The 12,123-nt window shown below is 35.4% G+C and overlaps 2 protein-coding genes across 5 annotated transcripts in view; one reads left to right on the forward strand and one right to left on the reverse strand.

Annotated features, from left to right (window-relative positions):
• med12 (mediator complex subunit 12) overlaps nt 1–4,823 on the forward strand; it is a 64,708-nt gene extending 59,885 nt beyond the window's left edge. For 3 of the 4 annotated variants that reach the window (XM_009291037.5, XM_073921529.1, XM_009291038.5), the window contains exons 42-44: nt 1,284–1,487; nt 1,649–1,730; nt 4,447–4,812. In XM_009291037.5, the coding sequence (XP_009289312.2) occupies nt 1,284–1,487; nt 1,649–1,730; nt 4,447–4,484 (324 nt within the window). In that variant the 3' untranslated portion in view covers nt 4,485–4,812. 4 annotated transcript variants of the gene reach the window in all.
• Nucleotides 4,723–10,293, reverse strand: mars2 (methionyl-tRNA synthetase 2, mitochondrial). The gene is made up of 3 exons (XM_021474305.3): nt 9,997–10,293; nt 7,880–8,214; nt 4,723–6,122 (listed from the first exon to the last, which is right to left on the reverse strand). Exons 1-3 carry the CDS (start codon nt 10,262–10,264, stop codon nt 4,938–4,940), a joined length of 1,788 nt encoding a protein of 595 aa, XP_021329980.2. The 5' UTR covers nt 10,265–10,293; the 3' UTR covers nt 4,723–4,937.
• Between the last annotated feature and the right edge of the window lie 1,830 nt (nt 10,294–12,123).

A 12,123-nucleotide genomic window follows, 5' to 3' on the forward strand; every position in this document is an offset into this window, starting at 1 on the left:
CGCTGTTGCTCTGAAGCTCTGCATTATTTGACTGCAAAGTCTTCTCTGGTTCCTATTTTGCTGTATTGATAAATGTTTAAAAATAGTATGGGCCTGATATATGGGTATGAATTGTTTGCTAGAAGTTTATTGCTGGAGGTCTTCAATTAACTTCTCCAATTAGAGTAAATGCAGCCATTGGTAAATTTTGTTTGTCTGACTTCCAGTATCATCCACTTGCACCTGTCTTTGCTGAACAAAACGGGCCCATAGCCAGCCTGATGAAAGGGGTGGTTCTTTTTTTTCTCAAAAAGTGGACCTTTTTGTGATTTATGCGCCTCATTTTCTATTTAATTATGAGATTTAAATGCATTTTAAGCACTATTTTTGAAGCTGAATTAGCTTGTCAGATGGTTATCATAACCACACTTTTTGATGTACTAAAAATATTTCCTAAAGATTTAATACAAATTCATTGCATCATATATCATTAGAAAAAATATATATGAATCCATTTTAAATTAAAAACAAGCCTTTTGTCAAATTATAAATAACAAACTGGCCAGCACATTGTACAACTTTACAATTTTTCTAGCCTCTCTTGTAAAAAAAAGTACATTTGGAAGTTCATGGATAACAAAAAATAGCCAAATTAGTATTCAAATTCAATAAATATGGGCCACTTTCACACTTTTTTATTGCTCATTTTTTGTTTGAAGAATAAGTCCAAGATGTAGAATAAAAGTTACTTTTAAACTGTTTTCTCTATTTAAAAACAATACAGTAGCGAAAGATGACTTCACTTGTGTCAGATTGTATGTTTTCTAGCAGCTGGATTTTAATAATTAAAATAATGTTAAATAAAATAATTGAATGAAAAATAATTGTTTGCTTTGGCCAAAACTGATTAGATAAAGTCACAACAGCCAATAGAGGATTCCACTCAGTCCTAAAGCCTTTTCGATTGGGTATTTTCACTATTTATGATGGCATAGCAGTCAAAATAGGACAAATGAGCTCATGTCTAGTACAAAATCTGGACCTTTGTCAGTCAGGGGTGAATCTTTTGAACCACCTGAACCTCCATGTATAGTAGGAAAAATAATTACTCTGGACGTGATTGGCTTCCAGTTTGCAACGTTCTTCAAAACTCTTTTGTTCAACAGAAGAAACTTAAAACAGGTGTGTGACATGAGAAGATGGCATCATTTTTATTCCCCTTCCCTTTAAAACACACTGTCTTTCTGGTGACTACACTTTTTTCATTTTAATGATTGACTCAATGAATATGTTTGTCCACACAGCCACAGCAGCAACAGCAGGTTCAGCAGCAAGTGCAACAGCAGGTCCAGCAACAGCAGGTCCAACAGCAGCAGGTCCAGCAACAGGTTCAGCCTCAGCAAGTTCAACAGCAGCAGGTTCAGCAGCAGCAGCAGCAGCAGGTGTCTGCAGCTCAGCCTCCCGCTCAGGCCCTGGGCATGCAGGCTCTGCCCCCGCAACAGCCCATGGTGAGACTGCAAACCTTCACCATCATCTGCCTTTTAAAAATGCACCATATGCTCACTGAAACCCAAAGGGGTGGAAAGTTGATGAGAAATGATAAATCTGCAGCCTCTTGTAGCTTACTGATTTACTTGGTTTTTATTGTGATTTGCATTTTCTTATTTAGTTCCAGCGGCAAGGCATGCAGCAAACCCAGCAGCAGCAGCAGACCGCAGCACTGGTCAGGCAACTCCAGCAGCAGCTCTCTAGTATGTACTCCAACTACCATGACATGCACCGCTATCCTCATCCTTGTTTAATACACACTGCAGCTTTTCTAAAAAACATTTTTCTAGTTTATAAAATCATCTTGCCATCCTGAGCATGTGATATTTGCATTGGAGTTGTTTCATTGCTCATGCAAAATTTAGAATGGTATTCATGAATCATAATTTGTGCACAAAAATATTATGCAGCATATTTGACAAGAAAAAAAATTATGCAAAGTTAATAATTAAAACAGGATTTTTACCTCCTCATGGGCCAAAAAGTTGCAATAATAATGTTGTGCATTAGAGCTGAGAAATCAGATTTTTGAAATGCATTTTTATTCTGTCTTTTATTCTGAGTTTTAACAACAGATGACAATCTAGGCTAGTTTTTAACTGTTCTCTCACACGCACACACACACACACGTTTGTATTTGTGAAAAGTGGGGACATTACATAGGTTTCCATTCATTTTATACTGTTCAAACTGTATTATATTGCCCCCACCCCACTCCTAAACCCAACCATCACAGGAGACTGTGTGCAGCTTTACTCTCTGATTAAACTCATTCTGTAGGATTTATAAGCATTTTGAGAAATGAAGACGTCACCAATGTCCTCATATTTCACCTCCTTTTTGTAATATCTGTGTCATACCCATGTCATTATACAGATTTGTGTCCTGATATGTCACAAAAACACGTACACACACACACACACACACACTTTTAAAGAAGAGCAATGCTATGTGGTAAAGGTCATGTAAGTTGTATTTTGTAATGATTAATGTGAATAGCTCACTGTCAACACTTAAAGATTATTTTAATAAGTGGTATTCAGAAAGAATTGGATTGAAATGGATTACAGCTATTTTGTATATGGTTCTGTGGGACCACCAGCTCTGGATATTATCCATAGCTGCGTCCCAAATGCCACACTATGTACTTGCACACTCAACAGCATAGGATATGTTTGTAGTGTCATCCCAAATGGAGCACTAATGTTTTTAGATTAAGCTGAAATTCAAAGCGTTTCCCTGATGACTTTTGATGGTTGTCAAATCAGTGAAATAAATGACCAAACTACCAAATAATACCTGCCATGAGTATAACCGCATTCACCATCAGGAGGTGCTATAATCACTCTTGTATGAGAACACTGCTTTTACAATCTAAAATGAATAATCTAACATGAGCGCCCAAAAGCTCAGCCCCTTCCGCTACATGAGCAAAGCTGCAGCCATTAAGTGTGTGAAGTGTCCATCATTCCACACTTCATTTTACCGGTTGAACAAGTGCATCATCTGGGTAATTAAAGTGCACTTGTTCTTTTTTTTTTTCAGTTTTCAGTGTGAACACACAACTTACACTATTCATACTACAAAATGGGGTAGAATAATGCATAAGCAATGCAATTTGAGATGCACCTCACGTCTCCTTTACTAAACACACCCGATTCAGATCATCAGCTCCTTAGCAGATACTGAAAGACCTGCAATGGATGTGACACACAGAACACGTAGTGTTGGTGGTCCTCCAAGAACTTGGTTGAGAATCACTGGTATACAGCATACAGAGCCATCTGCTCAGAATTGGTTGCATCAAAGAGAGAATAGCAATGCATTTTGAAAATCTAAGAAACTGTCTCTTAAATTATTTTTGCATACAGATTAGGAAATTTGCTCACTGCTATGTACAGGCCTGTTGCCAGGGACGGTTTGGGTGGTTCGAAAGACCCACCCCCCACTGACAAAGGTCCAGAAATGGTCCCATACATCACCTTGTCCTTCTTTGACTGCTGTTCCATCATAAATTGTGAAAATAACCCACCACTTCAGCTAATCAGTTTTGTCCAGTGCAAACTTTTATTTTTTAGACTACATCTATGCAAGAAAACGCACAATCTGACAAAAGTTGTCATCTTTCAATACGGAACTATTTTATGGTTGTTAAATGGAGAAAACATTTTACAAGTAACTTCTATTCTTAATCTTGGACTTTATTCTTAAAACAAAGAAAAGATCAATAAAAAGGCGTGAAGCACCAAAAGCGGCCCATATTAAGGTCAATTTTAATACTAATCAGGCTATTGTTATCCATAAAGTTTCAGAAAAGAGAAACATCTAGAAAAATCATGGAGCTCTACATCACTATTGTTCATTTATTTATTTTTGTATTTAAATGGACAAATTTTAACTGAGGAAAGTTTATTGTGCTGGCCAGATTGCTATTTGCCTTATAAATGAATATAAGCTACAGTTTTTATTTAAAACATTTAATGAATCCTATTTTTTCTTTATAAAATCATGTTATAAATTAGTATTTTTAAGTATGTTTTTTGTTTTTTCAAAATCTTTAAGGAAATGATTTGGTACATCAAAAAATGTGCTTATAATGACCATCAAACAAGCTATTTTAACAAAAAAAAATGCTTAAAATGTCATAAAAATAACCTCATAATTAAATAGAAAATGACACAAATAACTGCAAAAAGGTCCACTTTTTGAGAAAAAGGAACCCCCCCCCCCCTTTAACCAGGCTGGCAATGGACCTGTTGTATACCTAGCATACACAGAAAACAATTAATACTTTTAAACTTTAAAAGATTTCAAATCTGATTATACATCATTAAAAGTTTTTATCCTCTGTGCTGTTCTTATCATTGCAGTCATCACAAAAATATTGATAATTTTTTTTATTGTTTCTTTTTCCCCTAGGTACTCAACCTGCACAGAACAACAGCTCCTATTACTGAGTGTTTGAATGCATTTCATCAATGGTAAAGAATAGTTTTGTTTTGTTTTTGTCAGTGTAGCAGAAAATCTGCTCATGTGGACCTTTCTGAGAGAAGAGGAACTCTGCGCCCTGTAACTGAAGTAGAGTCAAACTATGTTTTTCAGACATGTCTCTGAAAATCATACTGGCGTTGTTCTGTGAAACACTGAGGTGAACAATGGAAGAGTTTATGTAAAAAGAAGTACAGGAAATTATAAGAATATTGCAACTTTTTTATTTTATTTCAATTTGTACAATTTTTCAGTTTGGTGTATTTCTCATTAAAAAAAATCATGTCAAGTTTTTAAGCCTTGTTGAACTATTATAGTGTGACGTTACATCATTGTTTGCTTGCATTTCTTGGATCACCTCCACCCATATTACCATTTTATTACTATCATTAGCTTCTTTTAAATAAGAACTCATCTGTTTATTAAGATTTTGACTTGGGCTGTGTTCCCTTTTTAGTAGTTTTCCCTTTGATTTGGCTTCTCTCAAGCCGACTAAACAGCACTCCCAAGTCCGGACCCAGCGCTCTACCTTCTAAAGCACACTCTCTTCCTTGAAATTTATTAAGGAAGTTAAGAGAATTCCAGCTTCTCTCTTCAGGTGTGACTCCCAACCTAGATAAAATTTTGTCTGCAAGATCAGGCACCACAGGTTGCAGGAGAATCCCATATATCCTAAGGCACTCCAAGGACACGTGTAGGATGGTGTCAAGCCACTGCTGCTCTTCTGGATTATTCCGGTCAAGCCTCCACGGTGCATGTCTTTGGACAAACCCATTAGTCAGGCGAACGCAGGCACCAATGGCCTCCAGAGCTTTATACACATACAGATTCTCAAAGTGCTGCTCTATTATGCCTGGAAGTGCAGAGACAGCCTCTATCATTCTGTAGTCTTCTGAGACTGCTTTTCCACTGGGCCCTACAGCTGGAAAACAGCTGGTGGAAAACCGAGGATAAACCTGTGTGGGGTTGAGCGAGGGTGCAGCGCATCGGTTTAGTAGCCCACCGAGAGCATCTGCCAACTCGCTGTTGCACATCTTCATGACTTTATCGTCATAATAGTCACAATCTGAATCAGGAACTCCTTGTCTTAGTAGGAAGTAGCGTAGACCGTCTACAGTGAACTTCTCAATGGATTCCAGTGGGTTGATCACGTTTCCAATACTCTTGGACATTTTCTTTCCTTTCACCGTCCAGTGAGAGTGCACATATATCTTCTGTGGAAGAGCTAATCCGGCAGCCAATAGGAACGCCGGCCAGTATATTGCATGAAACTTGAGAATATCCTTACCGACAACATGATGGACAACTGACCACCATTTGGAGTGATTCTGTGGGTAGCCAACAACCGTCAAGTAGTTCACCAGAGCATCCAACCACACGTAGATGGTTTGTTCGGGATCTCCAGGGACTGGAATGCCCCACTGGAGACGGCTTTTCTGCCGGGATACTGACAGATCTGGGATGTCGTCATCTTCCAGCCACTGAAGAACCAGGTGTTGGAACTTCACAGGCTGGATGGTGTTTGGGTTTGATCTGAGCCAGTGAAGCAATTGAGTGCGAAAATCTGAAAGACGGAACATGTAGTTGTCCTCATTCATCCACTCCACCTGCCAATGAGGACAGAGGAATTGTTTTATGCTGCTTTGAAGAACTTGAATTAGGATTTCAGATCGGACTTGCATGGTAAAACTTGTAAAAGGTTAGTACCCACCTAACACAATTCCAGAATTAGGTGGAACTACTGATTTTATGTTTATTGTAAACACAAGAAAACTTATTAGCCAACTATATCAGAGGTTTTCCGTTTACTGTTAAGCCTCTGTTTACAACTGGTAGTATGAGCCATCAACTGTTTTGTCAAATTTAACCCACCCATAGACGCTCTGTTAAGGAAAGTGTTGAATGTATAGACTGTTTTCCGGATCTGTTTTTCTAATATTGTGAAAAGAATTGTAAAAGAAAAGCTGCAAATTTGTGATTTTGCTCTGTAAAGGCTGATTTATACTCGACACTTTTGCTAGTTTGCTTGAGTGCTTGCAGTAAATGTCATCGTGGTGTTTGCAGGGGAGCACACAAAATTTGCGACTCGAGGGAACAGTTCATGTGGCGCCGCGTTTCATTGGACTTGAATATGAATCACTTTAAAGAGATTTTGGTAAACCTGTACAGACATCTTTATGAGCCGTCCATGTGCAATCATAGGGATAACCAGATAGCCAATAATTCTTGGATAGAAATTGCAAGTTTTTGTAAAAAAAAAAAAAAAAAAGTTTTGCAATTTTACATTTAAAACAATTTAATAATTACAAAACTAAAATGAAGTAACAAATTATTTCTTTGATAATATTCCTATCGGTTTACAGTATACAGAACAGATGCCTTGGTTTTTTTTTTTTACTTTTTTTTTTGCATTTTTTACGATTTTATTGTTTATTTATTTATTTATTTATTTATTTTTACACTTTTCAAGTGTAAAAGCCTTGTCCCTTTCACGAGGTGCGCACGTAGTGGAGGTCGGCGACGTGGTGCCAGGTAAAAGTATAAATCAACCTTAATTCACAGAATTCTGTAGGTTTGTTGAAAGAGAAAGTTGGACTTTTCCCACTTTTAAACCAAAACTCTGAAAACTGGGCTTCTTTGGCTATTTGTATGCATATTGATACCAGGTGAAATTGGCTTATGTGTCACAGACCCCAAATATGTCCATCCCAAAATCTGAAAGACTGCTGCTATAGAGTTTAATCTAATAAACTAATTGATATTTAAGCAGTTGCAATCTAATAAATGGATAGTTCACCCAAAATGTCATTTCTGCCATTTACTCACACTTCACTCATGACTCAACACGTATTCGAGTTTCTTTCTTCTGTTTGACAACAAGAAGATATTTTGAATTATGATGGCATTCACTGACTTAAAGTCATTTTGGTTCAGCAAATCTTCTTGTTCTTTTTTGTTCTGCTTCAAAATATCTTCTTGTGTGTTCAACAGAAGAAATAAAAGGTTTAAAACCACATGAAGGACAATAAATGTTCATTTTTGGGTTAACTATCCTTTTAGTCACAATAGTATTGTTTAAAAATGTATATATATATATATATATATATATATATATATATATATATATATATATATATATATATATATATATATATATATATATATATATATATATATATATATTTTTTTTTTTTTTTTTTTTTAAGTTAAGCTTAAAAGTGTAAAACTAATTATTAAAAAAAAAATGTATTTTTAAAACTGGGCTTTCAAACTACCCCACTCCTCCCCAGATTTCAGATTAACCCCAGATTCTCTATTCTGTATCAGATAATCATAGGCCTTTATTAAAGAGGACGAATGCTACCTTGTGTCCGCTCTCGGTGGACACTTTGATCCGTCTCCCCTCTGAGTCTGTGCTGTCAGTGACTTGAGTTTCTGTAAGGAAACTTTCATCTGGAGTGGAGTACCAGCCTTCATATGTGCCCTTGTAGATGTAGCCTTTGCTTAGGAGAACTGTCCAGAAGTGTTCTACGGCCTGTCTGTGTCTTTTCTCTGTTGTCCGGATGTAGTCGGTGTATGAAATGCCACATCTCTGGAAAACATGCTTAAAACTTTCCGACACCTCCGTGCAGAAGTTCAGAGGATCTTTACCAGCACTGCCAGCAGCCTGTTGGATTTTAAGACCATGTTCATCTGTACCTGAAGAACACATATAGGGGAATTTTAAAAGGTCCGTTCTAGACATTGAAAGTCAGCAAGTTTTTAAGTATATATTTTTGTCCAAGTCATGAAATATTATGCATTTTTGTTTGTTTCCTAATTTTAGTTTACATTTATCATTGTTTATATTTGTATTTTTTCTCCAGATGTTCCGCGCTTTTTGTTAAAGCTGTTTTTAAGATCCATTTTATTTCTTTGATGCTAATTTTAAAAGGGTGGTCCAATATGATATCATATTTTAAACTTTAGTTGATGTGTAATGTAGCTGTGTGTGCATAAACAACATCTCTGCGTTTTATACGATCAAAGTTAAATGCAAAGGGAGACATTGACTTTTATAGAGTGAGCTTAACAAAGCCTACAGCAAACAAAGTTTGGGGACAACAATAAAAAATACATCCAGGTTAATGATGTCATAAACCCTTCAGGGTACAAGCATACACCCTGGACAGTGATGTTGTAATGTTATAGCAGAGATGCTTTCTGGTGACGTGGAGCCAATCCGCACACAAATCACAGCACATTATGTTGTTAGCTGACCAATCAGAGCCTCTTGAGGAGGAGGAACTAGGAAATATGACAGCCGTTTTCATGTTAACAAAGTAGCTGTATATAATCAAAGTAAAATATATAAAAATGAGCATGAGCACACATTGCTTTGCACCCCATAAACACAGCCAAGCCTCAAAAATACACTCTGGACCACCCCTTCAGCTAACTTGCAGCCATTTAAAGGAATAGTTAACATACAAGTGAAAATGTACTTGTTTACTCAACCCCAAGTGGTACCTAATCTTTAAGTTTCTTCTGTTGAACACAGAAGATATTTTGAAGAAAGTTAAAACCCTGTAACCATTGAATTCCATTGTACCTGTTTTCCCTAGTATTGAAATAGGGCTGTGTGATTAATTAAAATTGAATCGCGATTTAAAATGTTGCGATTAGCTAAATCACAAGAGGCTGCGATATGAAACATATTTGTTTCATTTAATTTCCCCTGCCCAGAGCAAATGCGTGACTGCTGTCTGTGTGTAATAGTCTTACTAGCCAATTGAGTGAGCACAATTGAGTAAAGAGTGTCTTGCTAAAAAGTATCGCCAGTGAAGCTCAATCTAGTAGCAAGCAACAGCAAAATACATATTCAGTTGTCTCAGCCATGTCAGTTTGCTGAACGTTCTGTATTTTTATAATTATTATTTTGTGTTTGTTTTTATAAGAAGCTACACTATCTGCCGAATTTGAGTTGAACTTGTTTGCAGAAAGTTAATGTCTTTTATTTGTGTTTACTGCTTGCTTTAAGAAAAAAAATCATTTCTGAATTATTAAAAATTAATTTTGATAAATGTTTGTTAATATCTTTTTCAGTTCCTTTTTTCCAAGTAAAGGGTGAGTAAATGACAACATTTTCATTTTTTGAGTGAGCTATCTCTTTAAGTCACTAGACTGTACCTGTTAAAGTTCGCATTCCAGGATAACATACATTTTAAGGCTTTGGCTTCAAAATGACCACTTTAAAAACTGTGTTAAAAGTAGACAATGGAAAAGTTAATGTTATAAAGCTACTATTGAACTGTCAAATACAGTACAGCAGTGTTTCTGAACCACGTTCCTTGAGGACCATTAACCCCAACCTGTTTTATGTTCAATAAATGTATTGGAAATTAAGTTTTTAGAAAGTGAAAGTGACGGGAATTTGATGTTTGGCTTAAAGTGGGATCCCTGTATAACTATATTTCAGAAATATGACGTGTAAGGACATACCTGTAGCCAACCTGGAGTTGTATCTCTGCAAGAGCTTGTATCTGTGCAGACAGTCAGCAGTGACAGCAGAATACACATGACCAATGTGAGGAGCCGCATTGACGTAGAAGATGGGAGTAGTGATGTAATAAGCTTTCGGGCTCTGAGATCGGTCTGTGCAGAAATGAGCGATACTGTAGGCATGTGGAAGTCTTCTGTGCTGGACATGTCTGCATAATCTGTGTATTATTAACTTGGTGCTGGCGATAACACAGCACGGAGAGCTCATTATTAGACGGATGCTGCGAGAAGCGTGACAGGCAACATCCGGGTCACAGCTGTCATAGAAGTGAGCACGATTTCAAAACAAAAGTCCAGCTTATGTTGCAAATTTCGTTTGGAAAAAAAATACATTTATTACAGATGTGCATTTATGCTGGGTTTTTATATCCATAATTACTAAAATCAAATTAACAGGAACTTCAACCTCCAATGGTTTAAGTTTACACAACGCTACTTTGCAATACGGAGAATTGTGTAGACTTTCCAGATAGCAGCCCTCAATCAACATTGAATAAATGTTAAAACATTAACAAAACTGTCATTGAAACAACGTTAAAATTCATCATTGGTTTTTAGCCAGTTTTGCATCCTAAAATAATATTAATTCAAAGATGTTAAATCAATCAAAATGGTCACTAAATCAGCATTTATTCAACTAAAATTACATCACTGTTTTCACTGTAACTAACATTGAATAAACGTTTAAACATCAATCAAACTATCATTGAATTAATGCTGAAATTCAGACAGTTGATTTTTAGCCAGTTTTGCACCCTGAAATAGGCTAATGTTAATTCAGTTATGATAAATAGATCAAAATGGTCACAAAATCATATATATATATATCCCCCCCCTCTTGTAAAGACAAAAAGTATAGTTTTGAAAAAAAAACTGAACTTGTTGGATGCATTTTTTTTAAATGTTAGTTTAACTTTTATAAATAAGTTAAACTAAATTATTCACACAAAAATTAACTAAGTTGTATATGCTTAGTGAAAATATTTTTGTTTTTTAATTGAGGAAAGAAAATATTTGTACAGTGTAATGCCCCCTCTTGTCGAACAAGGTCTGTGTATTAGATAAGATAGATAATAGATAGTTTAATTCGTGCTCAGATTTTTTTGTAACAATAATGTGTATGTATACGTAAAAGCAATTGCATTTGAATTAAAACAAAAAAAAAATCAATAAAGATTTAATGCAAGTATTTTAAATGCTGTGAAATGAGTAAATGATCAACATTTATTTAATGTAAGTAATTTCAACAAAGGCAAATTATTGAATTACTGTTGATTCACTGTAAGTATTTTATTGTTAGGAAATGGGCAAATTATCAATGTTAATTTATTGTCAGTGTTTTCAACAATCGTAAATTACTAAAATATCAACATTAATTCAATGTAAGTATTTTTAGTGTTAAGAAATTGTTAAATTATTAACATTGGTCCAATTTAAGTATTTACAAAAATGGGAAGTGATCGAATTATCAGTGTTGATTCATAATTTGATTCAATGCTGTATATTCAAACTCAACCAAAATGGTGATTCTGATAGAATTTCAACAGTGAATCAATGCCACTCTGCTATCTGGGTTTATTTTACTGAAAAATGTCAATTTTAGTGAAATGTATGGACGTTTGTTCCTACCAGGGTTGGGCAAAAATACATTAAAATGTATTTTACAATAAAATAACAAATACCTCAAATGTAAGTGTATCAAAATAAACTACAAAATACAGCAGCCACAAATGTATCTACATAAAATACTGTATTTAGTGTTTTGAAAATGCTACAAAATACTTTTACAAGGAAGCATGCCATTTCTATTGGATCAAACCCTTCACCATTAAACTGATTAATGAAGTAAACAATGATTGATACAACAGCTTTTCTCTGAGCAAGCTTCTCTGCACCTCATTCACCTCTGTACATGAGGAGGTATCCCTAAACAAATCAGCAAAAGTTTTTATATCTTTGAAATTATTACATAACATTTACAATGTCAAGTACTTCTTAAAGAAAAGATTTAGACCAGATTTTAATACAAATTGCTCATTTAGTTAAAATAATACTGAAACTTCCTCA

The sequence above is a fragment of the Danio rerio genome, chromosome 14, assembly GCF_049306965.1.
Source record: "Danio rerio strain Tuebingen ecotype United States chromosome 14, GRCz12tu, whole genome shotgun sequence".
NCBI lineage: Eukaryota > Metazoa > Chordata > Actinopteri > Cypriniformes > Danionidae > Danio > Danio rerio.

Coding starts and splice junctions, on each gene's coding strand:
- mars2 (XM_021474305.3), bottom strand. CDS start 10,264: ATGAGCTCTCCGTGCTGTGTTATCGCCAGCACCAAGTTAATAATACAC. Junction 8,215..9,996: donor CAACTCCAGGTTGGCTACAG/GTATGTCCTTAC, acceptor TGTGTTCTTCAG/GTACAGATGAACATGGTCTT. Junction 6,123..7,879: donor CCACCGAGAGCGGACACAAG/GTAGCATTCGTC, acceptor CCTCATTGGCAG/GTGGAGTGGATGAATGAGGA.